The sequence below is a fragment of the Ursus maritimus genome, unplaced genomic scaffold (genome assembly GCF_017311325.1).
Source record: "Ursus maritimus isolate PB19 unplaced genomic scaffold, ASM1731132v1 scaffold_10, whole genome shotgun sequence".
Lineage (NCBI taxonomy): Eukaryota > Metazoa > Chordata > Mammalia > Carnivora > Ursidae > Ursus > Ursus maritimus.
In genome coordinates, this window is record NW_024423344.1 from 11322556 (window position 1) to 11339546 (window position 16991).

The 16991-nt window shown below is 43.8% G+C and overlaps 1 protein-coding gene across 2 annotated transcripts in view; it reads left to right on the top strand.

Moving 5' to 3' along the window:
- The window catches only part of B3GLCT (beta 3-glucosyltransferase), a 119722-nt gene that overhangs the window by 91154 nt on the left and 11577 nt on the right, over positions 1-16991 (top strand). For both annotated transcript variants that reach the window (XR_005832370.1, XM_040621937.1), the window contains exons 13-14: positions 9032-9151; positions 16289-16433. Coding sequence is in view for 1 of the 2 variants with exons in the window: in XM_040621937.1 (XP_040477871.1) it covers positions 9032-9151; positions 16289-16433 (265 nt within the window). In the remaining variant the exon portion in view is untranslated. The remainder of the gene's footprint in view (positions 1-9031; positions 9152-16288; positions 16434-16991) is intronic.

The window sequence follows — 16991 nt, forward strand, 5'->3', positions numbered from 1 at the left end:
GGAACCAGAAAAGACCCCGAATCACCAAGGAAATGGTGAAAAAAAAGAACAAAGCCGGGGCCTCACATTACTGGATTTCAAGCTATACTACAAAGCTGTGATCACCAAGACAGCATGGTACTAGCACAAAAACAGACATGTAGATCAGTGGAACAGAATAGAGACTCCAGAAATGGACTCTCAACTCTATGGTCAACTAATTTTTGACAAAGCAGGAAAAAACATCCAATGTAAAAAAGATGGTCTCTTCAATAAATGGTGCTGGGAAAATTGGACAGCTATATAGAGAAGAATGAAACTTGACCATTCTCTTACACCATACACAAAGATAAACTCTAAATGGATGAAAGACCTCGATGTGAGACAGGAATCCATCAAAATCATAGAGGAGAACATAGGCAATAACCTCTTCGACATCGGCCAAGCAAATTCTTTCATGACACGTCTCCAAAGGCAAGGGAAACAAAGGCAAAAATGAACGTTTGGGACTTCATCAAGATAAAAATCTTCTGCACAGCAAAGGAAACAGTCAACAAAACAAAGAGGCAACCCACAGAATGGGAGAAGATATTTGCAAATGATACTACAGATAAAGGGCTGGTATCCAGGATCTATAAAAAACTTCTCAAACTCAACACCCAAGAAACAAAAAAATGGGCAGAAGAACAAACACTTTCCCAATGACGACATACAGACAAATGAAAAAATGTTCAACATCATTAGCTATTGGGGAAATTCAAATCAAAACCACCTTGAGATACCGCCTTACACCTGTTAGAATGGCAAAAATTGACAAGGCAAGAAACAACAAATGTTGGAGAGGATGTGGAGAAAGGGAAACCCTCTTACACTGTTGATGGGAATGCAAGTTGGTACAGCCACTTTGGAAAACAGTGTGGAGGTCCCTCAAGAAGTTAAGAATAGAGCTACCCTATGACCCAGCAATAGCACTACTGGGTATTTACCCCAAAGATACAGATGTAGTGAAAAGAAGGGCCATATGCACCCCAATGTTCATAGCAGCAATGCCCACGATGGCCAAACTGGAAGGAGCTGAGGTGTCCTTCAACAAATAAATGGATAAAGAAGATGTGGTCCATATATACAATGGAATATTACTCAGCCATCAGGAAGGATGATTACCCAACATTTGCAGCAACATGGATGGGACTGGAGGAGAATATGCTAAGTGAAACAAGTCAAGCAGAGAAAGACAATTATCATATGGTTTCATTTACATGTGGAACATAACATAGGGAATAGTAGGGAGATCGTTAGGAGAAGGAAGGGAAAAAAATGAAGGGGGGTAAAACAGAGGGGGAGATGAACTGTGAGAGACTATGGATTCTGGGAAACAAACTGAGGGTTTTAGAGGGGAGGGGTGGGGCGATGGGCTAGCCCGGTGATGGGTATTAAGGAGGGCACATACTGCATGAAGCACTGGGCGTTATTCACAAACAATAAATCATGGAGCACTGCATCAAAAGCTAATGATACATTGCATGGTGACTAACATCATAATAAAAAAACAAACAAAACCCCGAAACAAATCAAAGAAGATGTGATACACACAGACACACACACACACACACACACACACACACACACACACACACCCAGTGGAATATTACTTAGCTATAAAAGAAAGATCTTGCCATTTGTGACAACACTGATGGACCTGGAGGGTATTAAGTGAAATAAGGTATTTGTCTTTCTCAGTCTGACTTCTGATTCCACTAATAAACAGAATGTAAAAAAATTAATAAAAAGCAGGATCAGACCTATAAATACAGAGAACAGATGAATGCCAGAGAAGGGGAGTGGGAGGTTTGGCAAAATATGTGAAGGGTGGGGGAGATACAGACCTCCAGTTATGGAATGAGGGAGCCATGGAATAAAGAGCAGAGCATGAAGAATACCATGCATGATATTGTAATAACGATGTAATGGGACAGATGGGAGTTGTACTTGTGCTGAGCATAACATGTATAAACTCGTCAAATCACTAAGCTGTACACCTGAAACTTATAACGTTACAGGTCCACCACACACACACACAAATCATTATGCCGTTAAAAATCTATATGCAACTCTAAGCTGTATTATCATTTTGATAGCATGTAAGCTTAAGTGCTGCCATATTGTTTTTCTTCATTTCTGTGCCTCAAAATTGCCTGAAATGGTAACATATTGTTAAATAAAAGTTCCTTTCCTGGATGAACAGCCAATCCGCGTGGACAGAATTGGAGATTCATCTGCTATATCCATATTTCTAGTTTTTAGCAAAATGAAACATATGATAGTTATCAGACTCAGTCTATGATTCTTCCGCTTTAAAAGGATATTGTGAGTAGGGTTGATGTTAAAAGGAAAAGAAACCCAGAGGAGATGTTAAGTCCCAGTTATTTTAACCTCAGAAATTACAAGTTGAGGGTTGAATTGACATTTTTAAATATGCAGGAGGAAGAGAAATACTTTATTTCTCAGGTCAAGAAGTAGGTGTAAATTTGCCGCAGAGGTCTTTGAGGGTTTTTTTTTGTTTGTTTGCTTTTTTTGGCGTTTTTTTTCTCTTTCCTTAAAACAAACAAACAAAACAAAACACACACACAACCAAAAAACCAAAAAAACAAAACAAAACAGAAAACAAAAACACACAGACTTTTACCAGCCAAGGACCACAGTTTCTTTAAAGATCTTTAAGAATATATTCTCCATAACCAAATGGTGTCTTGCTAGGTATCTGCACACTTCCTCACCTTTGCTTGCAGAGTTATCAGCTTACTTCCTAAAGATGGATTCCAAACTAGCTGCCTAGCTGCCTTGGGTGCCCCAAACACAACAGTTTCAGAGATAACGTTTTCTGGCCACTGAGAAACTGTCAACATTGTCAGAGGCCTCGACCTCCAGGCAGATATAAACATGATTAGCAAACTTGTAAACTCTTAGCACCACATTTTTAAGGGATTTTTTTTTTCATACATTACATTTATTTTCTTCACTTTCAGCTTAGGCTTATTAGCTGGGCTATTTGTGTAAGATGCAGGAGTGTGGATTGGAAAGGTGTCCTTCTGTCCACTTTGACTTAAGACCCTACCTATCCCCCAAAGGGGGAAAAATGAAATTCTAGAACACTCGTGTTCTCGATGTTAATACTTCTCTGTGAGAATTTGTGACTAATAATTTAGAGAAATACTTGATATATTCACCTCCTGGACATGCACAATGCTCATCAGGCTTGAGAAACATTGAAATTTATTTAGCTGATTAAAAAAATTAATCCAAAATTGACCGTGGAACAACTTTTTTTCAGGAAGCACTGATTAATATCATGGGAGAACTGGGGATTTGGTGGAGTGTGACCTGGCCAGCTCTAGTTTAGAACAGACAGTGGAAGGACTTTATAAGGCATCTGTAAGTGGTGTAAGTTCCTCAAACACAGGAAAACTAGCCCTTCTCAACATCAACCTTTGTCTCACCTTTAAAAAGCTTTCTAGCTTTTATTTTCCTATGAAGTCTTTCCTTTCCTTCATCCTTAGGGTAGCCATAGTTGCAGGCATTTCTCTGATCAGCTCCTGGATATTCTCATTGCCCTTTGTAAGCCATCTTGTTGACACAGAACGGAGAAGTACAGGTGCCAGAGGTATAAACAGACATAAAAAGACCACTCATGTGGGCTTACTTGGGGGAAACCTATGCATGGCTGTGCACCATAATTGGAAGGTTTCCTGGAAAGCCTCCCTGCCCAAATTCCCTTTCCCCACCTGCCAGCCATGTGCCTGACATGGACCTCATCTGTACCTCAAAAATTCCATTGTTGGGGGGGGCACCTGGGTGGTACAGTTGGTTAAGCGTCCAACTCTTGGTTTCGGCTCAGGTCAAGATCTCAAGGTCGTGGGATTGAGCCCCACATTGGGCTCTGCGTGCTCATTGCAGAGTCTGCGAAAGTTTCTTTCTCCCTCCGCCCAGCCGCCCAGCCTCCCACCCCCTCACGTGCTTGCTCTCTCAAGAGAATCTTTTAAAAAATCCATTTAGGGCCATCAAAAATTAAGATACCGAGCGTTAGGAAGTGGCAGAGGTAAGGTATCCTCCAGACTGAGAAGGCCTTTTATTTATTTTTAAATATTTTATTCATTTATTTGACAGAGAGAGAGACAGGCAGCGACAGAGGGAACACAAGCAGGGGGAATGGGAGAGGAAGAAGCAGGCTCCTAGTGGATAAGCCTGATGCGGGGCTCGATCCCAGAACACCGGGATCACGCCCTGAGCCAAAGGCAGACGCTTAACGACTGAGCCACCCAGGTGCCCTGAGAAGGCCTTTTAATACCAAAAAAGGAAGGAAGCCACTCCATACCGTTCAGAGTTTTACTCAGGGTAACTTACTGACAGGTGGTTGGGCGGGCTGACAGACGAACCAGGCTGTAGTACACTCTTATTCTCCACCCCTATTCGAGGCCTCTATCTGGCCCTTTCTCCAGCTCTTATGGAGTGAGGGGCATGGTGGGGAGGTCACGGGGTAGTTATCTTAAGTGGTACCATCTATGCACTAGAGGATCGCTACCAGTTAGCTGGTGCCACCTGTGCACCAGAGGGGAGCCCAAGACGAAGTCCCACAGATGGAGTCAATGTTGTCAGCACTCCTACACTCCACCCCCCGCCCCCGACATCTTTATGGCCCATATAATCTACCTTAGTACCAGATACTGGGAGGGGACTTGCATTCCGGGGCCGCAGTAGCAATAGAGAGAGCAACAGGAGCTTAACGAGTACCACTCCTGGTTTTTCAGCATTCCTCATTCTTGAGGGGTAGGGACGATGACCAGTCTAACTACTTCCTGCTGAAGAGGGGTACAAGGTCAGGAGTTGAGGGATGAAACTGCCTTGCAGCCAATTGCAGAGATTCTGTAGTACTAAGTTGAGCCCCCATCCTTTATAGAGCCATTATTTTGGAAGTCTTGCATCTAGTCTTAGCATCTTAGTCTGCATTTTATAACAAGGCCGGTTAGGTCAGTTCATGTGAAGTGTTCTTATTTCAGGAGGTGGTCCTGCTGGTGGGCTTTCAAAGTCAGGCCTATAGTGTGCAAGCAGTCAGGTAGATTAGCCAGACACGCAAGGAAACCAGAAGAATTCGGGGTCCAGCCTGGTTTTGGAGGTCAACAATCAACATTCAAAGATAATCAGAACTAGAATCTAACACCCATAAAGATATACCACTGAAACAACTTTTTCCTCTCTAAAAATCACCCTCATTTCTATCAAATGTAGCCAAATTAAGTGGTTTGTGGGGCACCTGGGTGGCTCAGTTGGTTAAGCATCAGGCTCTTGATTTTGACTCAGGTCAGGATCTCAGGGTCATTAGATCAAGCCCCATTAGGCTCCAAGCCCAGCATGGCATCTGCTTGAGATTTTCCTTCTTCCCCCACCTTCCTAGCCTCCCCCTCCTCCACTGCAATCTATCAATCAATCAAGTTGTTTGTAAAACAAGTCCAAACTTGGCCTAATTATTTTTTGGCCTAATTATTTATATAAATGCAGTAAGAATAGTCACTGGCCATTTAGGTTCTTTTAAAGCTGCTTTGCTGGAACTTCTCATAAGGAATTTCAGATTGAGCCTTTAACAGCCTTTGGAGGCAAGAAGCCAAGCCAAATACTTGCCATCAGACTCGCCTGCAATACCATTAGTTTGGGTTACTTCTGCTCTTCTTGAGGTCCCCCAAAATATCCTGTGGTTCCCGAGACTGCCAGGAAGTGACCTTCCTTACTCACCTGGTAAAGGCTCCCAGGAGTCCTGTAAACAAGGGACCAGGTTGAATTTTTTTCAAGGAGCTTCCTTGGCTCCATAAAGTCAACCTTAGTTCCTTAAAGCTGTCTGGCCATATCAGCATCTATGTAGGTTCTCTCAAATGGGACCTTCCAGCCGCAGCCTTGGTAATATAACCACTGTTTCTAATGTCCTGTTACAAGAACATGTTCTTATTGAACTTACACAAATAACTAATGGAGTTCCTATTTTGTTGTTGCCACAAGCCCCAGCCAAACCCTTCTGGATATGAACTTACATCCAATTCACAACTCCCATTTGGCATTAATATCCCTAAGGCCTAGTACTTATCTTACTACCCTTTTCACCTTTATTTCTCCCCCAAATTCTGAAGCGTTTCCATAGATAAGCGTGCATTCAGCCAGTGACTGTTAGAGCTAGTATGGTCTGTTGGTTGGTGCAAGGCCAATAAATGGTTAATTCCACCTGGGGCCGCCTGTTGCCCCCTATTGCATGCATGAGAGGGCAACACTGGCCTACCTCCTAGTCCCTGGGGGTAGGTGGTATCCACCCCTGAAATTCTGCCATTAGCAGAGGGGCACTTGGCAACACCCCGGGCTTTTTAGAGCCTTCCTTCAAGGAAGTAAATGGCTTTCCCTTAGGCAATGCCTTCTAGAGGCTTAGGAAGACTGAGCTGGGTTGTATTTTCTCTCGGGGTCCCAGATAATATTAGATCTTGCTACCATTGTTTACGAGCTCTTGATAGTTCCCCTTTCCACCATTTTATCATTGGGAGTATCTTTTAGTTTTCCCTGTTTTTCAATCTATTTCCCTTTAGGTTTCATGTAAGTCTGCCACTATAGCGGCTACTTTAGCAATAGGCCGTTTAACCCTGGGGACAAGAAGGGATACTAAAGTCCCATATCCTGCCCCTGGGGCTGACCATGAGATATGGACATTCATACAAGAGGAAAGTATTTCTTCATTGGGGCTACCAAAATGGGTGTAAATGGCACGTTTCATCCCCAGCTCTTCCATAGAGGTCCGGTGCAACGGAGGGAAGGGAACAGCTTCCTTGTTAAGCCAGGTTTTCTTTTTTTTTTTTTTTTTTAATGATTATTATATTATATTAGTCACCATACAGTACATCCCCGGTTTCCGATGTAAGGCTCGATGATTCATTAGTTGTGTATAACACCCAGTGCACCATGCAATACGTGCCCTCCTTACTACCCATCACCGGTCTATCCCAATCCCCCACCCCCCTCCCCTCTGAGGCCCTCAGTTTGTTTCTCATAGTCCATAGTCTCTCATGTTTCCTTCCCCCTTCTGATTACCCCCCCTTTCTTTATCCCTTTCTTCCCCTACCGATCATCCTAGTTCTTATGTTCCATAGATGAGAGAAATCATATGATAGTTGTCTTTCTCTGCTTGACTTATTTCACTTAGCATTATCTCCTCCAGTGCCGTCCATGTTGCAGCAAATGTTGAGAACTCGTTCTTTCTGATAGCTGAGTAATATTCCATTGTAAATATGGACCACAACTTCTTAATCCAGTCATCTGTTGAAGGGCATCTCGGCTCCTTCCACGATTTAGCTATTGTGGACATTGCTGCTATGAACATTGGGGTGCATATGGCCCTTCTCTTTACTACGTCTGTATCTTTGGGGTAAACACCCAGTAGTGCAATGGCTGGATCATAGGGTAGCTCAATTTTTAACTTTTTAAGGGACCTCCACACTGTTTTCCAGAGTGGCTGTACCAACTTGCATTCCCACCAACAATGTAGGAGGGATCCCCTTTCTCCACATCCTCTCCAACAATTGTTGTCTCTTGCCTTGTCTATTTTTGCCATTCTAACTGTAAGCCAGGTTTTCTTAATGCTAGTGTTTATCCAATCAGTCAGATGAGGTGAGCGCCTGCAGTCCTCACCCATACCTGCAGTATATAATCTTTGTCACAAGGCAGGTTGAGCAGTGGCCCAGGCCATTTTTGACGTCTTGAATCCATTTACCATAATACCATCTCCTCCAGTATCCCACAGTCCTAACACCCAAGCTGCCACCCATTCTCAGCCCTTTCGCTTCTCCACCATTTCAGATAGGTGTTTTTAGGGCATCCCCGTTCTCACACACTGGTCTGAAACACTCAAAAGACCCGGTTAATTCTCCTCACTGAGTGGTGGCTAGCCAGCTTGGGAGTTCCCGCACGGACAACGGGGTCCCCCGGCCTAGCGCCGTTACCCAGGGCTTGTTTGATTTTTGGCATCCTGCACGTTACACCAAGTGTTAGCAGGTAGAGGAGGGTCAGTCATATCCTTCAGACTGAGAGAGCACTTTAATACCAAAAATGCAAGCAAGCCACTCCACCCTGCTTACAGTTTTATTCAGGACAACTTACCGTCGGTTGGTCAGTGGGTGGGTCGGTCGGTCGGTCAGGACGGTGATATGCAGCAATTCTCTGCCACGATCCAGACCTTAATCCCTGGCTTTTATGGAGCTAGGGGCATGGTGATGTCGTCACGGGGTCGTTATCTAAGGTGGCGCCACCTGTGCACCAGAAGCTCTCCTGATTACCTAAAGTGGTGCCACCCGTGTGCTAGAGGCGAGACCAAGATGGAGGCCCAAGATGGAGTCAGTGATGTCAGCACCCTACACCAAGTACACCTGAAAAGATGTGACAGTTAGTTCACCCTGACTGAGACACAGGACTGGCAGAAGTGAGCTAAATGGTACATCGGCCACCTTTACTTCATTAACCTGCCACCCTGTTCACCCAACCTAGGCAGCCATGTGCTGGCAGGGGCTTATTAACACTGGGGAGTAAGCCCCTTGTTTTTTAGTTTGTCTCCTGTTTCCAGGAATATACAGTCCATCTATTTTTTCTTTTTCTTTTTTTAAATTTATTTGACAGAGACAGAGAGAGAGAAAGCAGGGGGAGGGGCAGAGAGAGAGAAGCAGGCTCCCCGCCGACAGGGACCCTGATTCGGCACTCGATCCCAGGACCCCAGGATCATGACCTAAGCCAAAGACAGATGCTTAACCGACTGGGCCACCCAGGGGCCCCGATTTTTTTTTTCTTTTTTTGTGAAAGAAAGGCATTTCTTCTGTAAATCACTTGAATTTCAGTAGAGTGTTATACTATAATTACACATATATACATATCATTATACATATAGTATGACCAGTGGGATGTGAGAATCATAAACTATTTACCGTGAACACACTTTTGAGTCAAGTCATTATTGCTTATGTTCCCTTCGGCATTTTAGCATCTCCAGGCTCCAGCACTTGCTTAGCTGTTATGACTCCAGCGAACCGGTGTTTCTGGGAGAGCGGTACGGCTATGGCCTGGGCACTGGCGGCTACAGCTACATCACAGGAGGAGGAGGGTAACTATGAGCGCGGCTTTCTGCACATACTCTCAGCATTTACTTCTGTTTCCACGACGTAGGCATTGGTTTGTGACGGTGGGACTATCCCGATACCTAAGTGCTCTGTAAATGGCAGCTGTTTCTATAATAGGAAAGTGAACATTAAATTTGTTAAATGAAAAGAACCCACGCTAAAGAATATTTTATCCCGTGAAGAAATATAAATCGTCGTCAAGGTAGTTGGTAGAAATGTCCCTATAGGAATGATTGTTTCTAGATAGCCAATTAGTTTTGATTGCTTAAATGAAAAAAGAAATTTGGATATAGATTTTATTCAGAAAATAAGTCATCCGACTTAGATTATCTAATGTTAATAAATCACATTTCAGAAAAGAGTAGTATAGAAGTTTAGACTTAAGCAATTAAGTGATATTTGTGTAGGATTTATAGGTTTTAAATAATAGTGAAAAGTCAATGTTTTTAAATGAAGCATCTGCTTAAATCTCTTGGGAAAGATTTTGATTTGATTTATATGGTTAAATCAATTGAGAAATTAGTCTATTATTTCTGTAGTCTTTGCTACTGGGGTATGTAGGGGGAATCTTTTTTTTTTTTTTAAGATTTTATTTATTTATTTGACAGAGAGAGAGACAGCCAGCGAGAGAGGGAACACAAGCAGGGGGAGTGGGAGAGGAAGAAGCAGGCTCCCTGCTGGGAGCCTGACTCCGGGCTCCATCCCAGGACCCTGGGATCAGGCCCTGAGCCGAAGGCAGACGCTTAATGACTGAGCCACCCAGGCGCCCCTGTAGGGGGAATCTTAACTTGGTATCAATGATAGTGATTTAAAGTCATTCAACAGGTATTTGCTGAATGTCCACTATGTGCTGAGCCACATTCTTGGCACTGGTTTCTAAACCTCTGAAGGGTCAGGACTTTATATTCTTACTTTGCGATCCCCTAGATCAGAATGGTTCCTACTGCGGGACCTCAAGAATCACCTTCCAGGGGTTCTAGTTTGGTCCAGCTGATTCAGTGGTTTATATAACATGCTGATGGACATGGCTCTTCCGTAGCGATAACCAAGCCTGGGCAGGAGTACTGATCTTTGTTGAGCAGTGGCACGCCTCTACCTGAGGTCAGTAGCAACAGGAGATGCGGGTGCAGGTAGGCCTTTGAAAAGACCCGAAAGGGAAGGCCAAGGAGTATTGATCTCTTCATTAAAAAAAAAAAAAAAAAAAAGCTCAAGCTATGTGCGGCCTTATGGTAATGCGTTTAGTTTTCAGGGGGTGAGGTACCGGGGCTGGTTAAGGATCAGGGCATGGTGGCTGTTGAGTAAGAACTTCCTACCTTTGAAAGGGGTCCTGTTATTTCAATATGGGTTTGTATATTTTTGCAGCACATAAGTGTTTAATATACTTTTAACACAGAAGTGACTTTTTGTCAAGAAAACTATTTTGTTGTCTTCCTTGCCTATTGGATTTTACTGTAATTTCTGAGACTGGCCCTTGAAGCCTGAAATGGCACTTGACCTCAGCATTGCCTTTCATCAGTCCAGCTGGTTGCTCATTCACTCCCAGAGCTTAGTGGGTGCAGGCCGGGGGGACGCAAACAAAAGCCACAGTTCCTTCCATCTGGGAGCTCACAGGCAGATACACCGCACGAGTGTCAGGGCTCCCCTTCCCAGGCCCATCGTGGGCACTGTAACCACCAAGAGAGCATCTTTAACCTCTTACATGTTCAACTTCTACCTTGCTACTGCCACCTCCAGTTTTCCCATCTTAAAACTCCTTCCTGCCACCACGCCCTCCCTCTTCTCCCCTTCAAACCATCTTCAGAATCCACGATTCATGATCTCTGCTTCCCCAGCCCCCACTTCCATCTGACCCCCACGCTTGGCCTTCAGCCTAAACTACCTTGCTGAGGTCTGCGGCTGTGTCCACGTAGCCACATCCAGTGGCTCAATTCCAACCTTCCTCTTGTTTAACCTCTTGGCAGCCTCTGACAGAGGTGACTGCTCACTCCTTGTAGGGCTCCTTTCTCTTGCTTTCCAGAACAGTGTCCTGTCCTTGTGTATTCCTGCCTTTCTGAGCATTCCTTCTCAGGTCCTTTTCCCTGTACCTTAAATGGCTGTGTTTTCTAGGCATCTTTTCTGGTGTTCCTTCTCTTCTCACTCTGTATTCTCCTTGGTGATCTTATCCACCTCTGTGACTATGCTGAAAGCACCCAAACCTCTATCTCCAGCCTCCAGCTCTCTCCTGACCTCCGGATTCCTCCTTCCATCTACCAGAGGCCACGTCCACTGGGGTGATTCACAGGGCCTGAGACCCAGCACTGTCATCTCACCTCATCCTCTGACTCTGGCCCCTGTTTTTCCAGTAGTCTTGCCTCAGGGAAGACGTGGAACCATGAGTTCCCGACCCAGAGACCTGTGAGTCTGCTTTACCCTTTCTCCTCCTCATTCTGCAGGACCCTGCAGTCAACCCAGTTTTGTCTCCTAAATACCACTTCTGTCTCCACCTCCCCAGGGCTAGTCGAGGTCACCCCACCTCTTACGCGTGCGCTCCTGCCACAGCTCCTCGTCTCCTCTGCTCCTTGCTGTCCACCACACTGTAGCCCCAGAGACCTTTCTACAACCACGTCTGACCCTGTGGCCCTCCTGCTCAGAGGCCTTCACTCGCTTCCACTGCTTTCATTCTTCCCCAAGAGGGTGAACTCCTTCCTACCTGTGGCATCTAAGATAGGCTTTCGGATTCCTACAGGGGTCATGCTGGTCTGGGATTAGGCCTCATTTTAACCACCGCCAGTCTGCTGGGTCCACAGCCTCTTTGGGTGCTGCCGAGGCCACTGCCTTGGGGCTAATGTCTCTAGCTGGTCTGTTCTCCTTCCTCCTGCCCTCTGACCCCGCTCGTCCCTGAAAGCTGGCCATAGTTTGCTACCCACCTGGGAAGGATTCCTCTCTCTAGAAATTAGTTCTGGGTTTCATGTTGTCCATCTCTTCAACGATTCCATAGGTTAATGTAATTTTAATTTTATTTGGATTTTTTTTTTTTTGTATTACCATGGGAAGTAAAAGTCTTTTGTATTCTTTTATAAACCCCCTGTTACCGTTAGGATAGAGTCCAAATTCCTCATCAAGACGTACCAGGTCTCTCATGACCTTGGCAGATGCTGTTTTACTTTTCTAGCTTCATTCATCTGTACCCTCACCTTACTTCAGTTCCTCAGAGGCACCACTTCTTTCCTCTTCCTCAAGATTGGCATCTGCTGGTCTCTACATAGCACTGTGTCCCCTCCCCAGCTTTCTGTCTTTGTCACCTGGCTCATCCTTCTCATTTTTTTGGACGCGATATAGCTATTATTTAGTCCTGGAAGCCTTTGGCCTAGTCTGACCTCTCAAATCTGGGTTTGATGGCTTTCAAATGTACTTTCATAGCATATTATGCAAACCATTATCATTTAATTGCCTATTTACCTTTCTGTTTTCCACCTAAATTATGAATTATATGAAGGCAGCACCTGTGTCTCATTTCTCATTATATCCTCACTTCCTAGCAGAGGGACTCATTTTTTTACAAGGTACAATGAATAAATGAATAAACAAATGCACGAACATTGAGCCTTGGTCTTTATATAACTAACAACTGGTGTAATATTCTGTTTTTAATAGCACTTTCACAAAGATGCAGAAACATTCATCATGAGATTGTCTCATGTCAGCCTTTGAAAAAAGCTGCAGACATCATGTTAAATGGTTTCTCAGTAGACTTTTCTGATGATCTAGCTTAAGGAACAACCGCAAGTCAGGGTCAGTTAATGGCTTATAAAACCAATGAATGGATCATAACCATCATTTAAAAATAATGAAATAGAATAAAATAGAAATATCATAGTGTATCATATGTAGTAAGGATATGTATTGTTTTGTGAAATTTGGTTTCAGTTATATACACACACACAACACATATAAATGGTTGTAGTATGAAATGTGTTTCTTGTGTTCTTACTATGGCTTACAGCCAAGTTCAGTTTTTGTAAAGCCTTGCCTTCAACCATCTCCCTTCAGCCCCACGAAGCAGAGCCGAATCGGGAGTGTAGACTCCACAGTGATTTATGTGTAGGTATTCTGTATTGTTTGGAAAATGAGACCTTTGCATTATTTGAATGCAAGTGTCTGGTGTTCTCTTTATTGCTAACTCCTTGAATGTTCGGGTATCTGCAGACATTTTATTCAATAACCGCTTTCCTTTTTGAAACACTTACCTGTGTCTGAGTAGGAAGCTATGATTAGGATGTCCTCATTCTCTTTGGCAGCCTCATCCAAGGGGCCAAGGGCGATGCTACCCAGAGACAGCCCTGACCTGTTCATCTGCTGGAAGACCAGGAGCGCCGGGCCGTTTCTGACGCCCTTCACCTTCTCTAGGTGTTCTTGGTCTGCACGTGCGGCCTTGGGCAAGCCCCTGCCTCCCATTTCAGTTTTTCTTCCACTTAAAATTACTATGTTGTGTCTTAAAAGAAATCACATTATTAGTCTTACAGCCTCTCAACATCTTTTTAATATTTAAAAGTTGGCGGGCAGAGCAGACATAACATAATATGTCTGGTAGTTTTCCATTTTGGGGGATAACTTCATTTTGAAATAACCCATCAGCATACTAATAAGCAAGTGTTATTAAAGGCTCGTGTGTACTTAGTTTGTGTGAATAATTAATGTAAGACTGTTCTGTGTGAGTAGAGAAAAAGAGAAAAAAAATTACTAATAAAGATTTTATGCTTACAATTTATCTTCCTGTGAAGTTAACTTTTCAGAGAGTGGGCCAGGATAAAAGAGTGGGCCTTCCTTTTCTTTTTCATTCTATTAGATGCTGACAAAAGAAAAAAGTAGTGTTTTATTTAAATTGGGCTTAAGATAAACAAGATTACAGCTCTGATTGGAATACAAGTACAGTTGGCCCTTGAACGACACGGGTTTGAATTGTGCAGTTTTGCTTATATGTGGATATTTTTTTCATAAATACAGTATAGTACTGTAAATGTATTTTCTCTCCCTTATGATTTTAATAACGTACTCTTTTTCATAGCTTATTTTATTGTAAGAATACAGCTTATAATACATATAACGTACAATGTATTAATCGATTATTTATGTTATCAGTAAGGCCAATAGTAGGCTATCAGTAGGTATCCTTTAGGGGAGTCAAAAGTCGGATCACATTTTAAACTGCACATGGGGCTGGCCCCTCTACACTGTATAGTTCAAGGTCAGCTGCAGTATACTTACTTAGGAAATTCCCCTTGATGTGGCCTCGGATAGATGTTTAAAGGGAAGTGTCTATCTCCCGCGGACGCATGTCCCCTTACGTAGGCCCTTTTCCTGGGGTCAGGTCGATGAGCAGGAGTTTGACTCAGCAGGAAGCTGCTATCCCAGTCCCTGGCGGGCACTGGACTCTGAAAGAAAGAGAATTTCTGGTGAGTTTTCAAACGTGCAGTTTTCCTTTTGGTAGAGTTCACAAGAACTGTGTTTCTTCCTCTGGTACAGTCCTATTTTCTTGTATCAGCTTAAATAAAGAGCTGCTTTTTCCACCTGTCTGGTCTTGTTCCACCGTGTCCTCTGGCATCTTGGCCGGGATAGAGAGAGTGCCCTGTGCGTGTTGCACAGCCAGCTCTTGGTCACTAGTGTTAAACTACACTGAACTGAGCCTCCAGCTGAGTGTGGAATTCACATTTTGCCTCAGGAATTGTATCCAAGGTCTTTGTCCTTTTTTCCTTCCCACTGGACTGATTCATAGAACTCCTTCTTCTCCTCTGGGAAGATCTTTGCAAAGGCAGCTTTATTTTCACTTGTTTGAAGCATCAAATTCTGTTGAGTGCTTACTGTGTACAGGCCCTGCATTGGGCTCTGGGAATATATGGATACATTGTAGACAGATTTGCCTTCAAGGAAATCGTTGCTTATTGGGAATGAATTTGTGAACCGTATTAGTCCGTTCAGCCCTATCAGCTATTGGATTATTCGTAATATGAGAAGATCCATTACTACCACAGGGCCAGAATGGTCCCCTACTTTAGGACCAATCTGTATTTCAAAAAGAGGAGGATGTTTTGCAGGAACTTGGTGCAAGAGTGTTGGCAAGGGCCAGAAGAATAAAATGGTGCAGGTGGCTCTACTGAGAGCTCAGTCATCACAGCAAGCTGCCATTGCCCCACAGGCTGGAAGAACAAAGCAAAGGCTGTATTCTGGAGTCCATTCATGTGGGTTGCTGTGGCTGCTCCTGCGGTTGGGTCTCAACACTGCATCTGGGCCAGTCCCAGCACTGGCTCTGCACTGCTGCTGTGGTTCTGCCACCAACACTCTGCTGCCCTGGGGCTGCTGTGCTGGAGCCTGCGCTGCCCACCATGCCCTGCCTCTGCCCCAGAGACTTCCAGAGCCGGAAGTAGATGGCCTCCCCAGTATTGTGCCCCTTGTTGTCAGAAGGAAGCCGGGTCTTAGCTGGCAAGGGAGTCTGGAAAATACTGTTTTACAATTTCCAGTGTCCTGCAGATCTGAGGAGGGCACAGAATGGCAGGACAGGGCATGAGTTCCACCAGAAAGTACCCAACATACCAGGTCAAGTAGCATCACAGTACTATTTGAGGCAAGTCAATCTCTCTCTGTCTCTCTCTCTCCTTTCTCTTTCTCAAAATCACCTAAAGGAAGCTTCTGGAGACTGGAATCACTTGGACAATGCCTGGTGGTTTCAGTTAGATGTGATCTCACTGTCAGTCATCACCTGTATGAGTGACGTACCTGGGCCCATCTACTTGCTGGGAATGTTGGTGCATTTTGTTACTGATCTCATTGGGAGTGTTAAAACTAAAGAACTATTCTAATTTTCCATTGGCATATTAGGAAAAGAACATCGTATAGTATTCATTTGCAAGAACGATATAAAGGAATAAAATTGCCTATTAGGTAGGTAGACACTTCTTCAAAGTCCATTTTCCTTTCATAGAAAGCACAACACATTTTCCCCAGAATAACTATCAAAGATAAAACACTGCTGATGTCAACAACTTTATCAAGAATGTGGCTCCAAACTATATTTCTTTATTTAGATTAAAGGTCTCGAGGAGCTGCTGCGCTAACCCCTTTCTCTGTCTGCTCTGGCTTCCCACTAGAATGGTCTTCAGCAGAGAAGCAATCAGGAGACTTCTCGCCAGTAAATGCCGCTGCTACAGCAACGATGCTCCCGACGACATGGTCCTAGGAATGTGCTTTAGTGGGCTGGGAATCCCTGTGACACACAGCCCTCTCTTCCATCAGGTGAGAACAATGTTTTTATTCCTACCTCAGAGGGAGAGAGGGGGATTTTCTTCTCACTTAAAGATCCTGTTTCATTCCCTTCACATATTTCTGGAAACAATCTTAAGAACTATGTGGACAGGCCCCAGGGGGGCATCCTTAACAGACCTCTTTGTTCAGAGGGTTGATGCTGTACCACATACAGCAGGAAGATGGAAGTCAGAAACCTCTAGAAAACGGAATAGTGTTTGACCATTGTCTTTGAATATGGGACAAGGGAAAAGCTGCTCTTTTTTCCCCTTCTATTTTTGAGTTAAAAAATTGATGGCATTTAAAAATTATCAAATGCTATCTAGAAATATACAGGAATGACCTAATATTTCCTGCTGTATAAATGTCAAGTATGCGTAATTCTATATTGTCCTCAGTTTTTACACTGCCCACTGGTTACCTTTTTATTGGGCTTACTCCTCTTTGGTTGCTAGTAAGCTGAGTGGCTAAACTCTATTAAGCTTCAATTTTCTTTCTCAGTAAGCATATAATCTGGGGGTGGTTGTTGTCTGAGATGATGTTTACGAG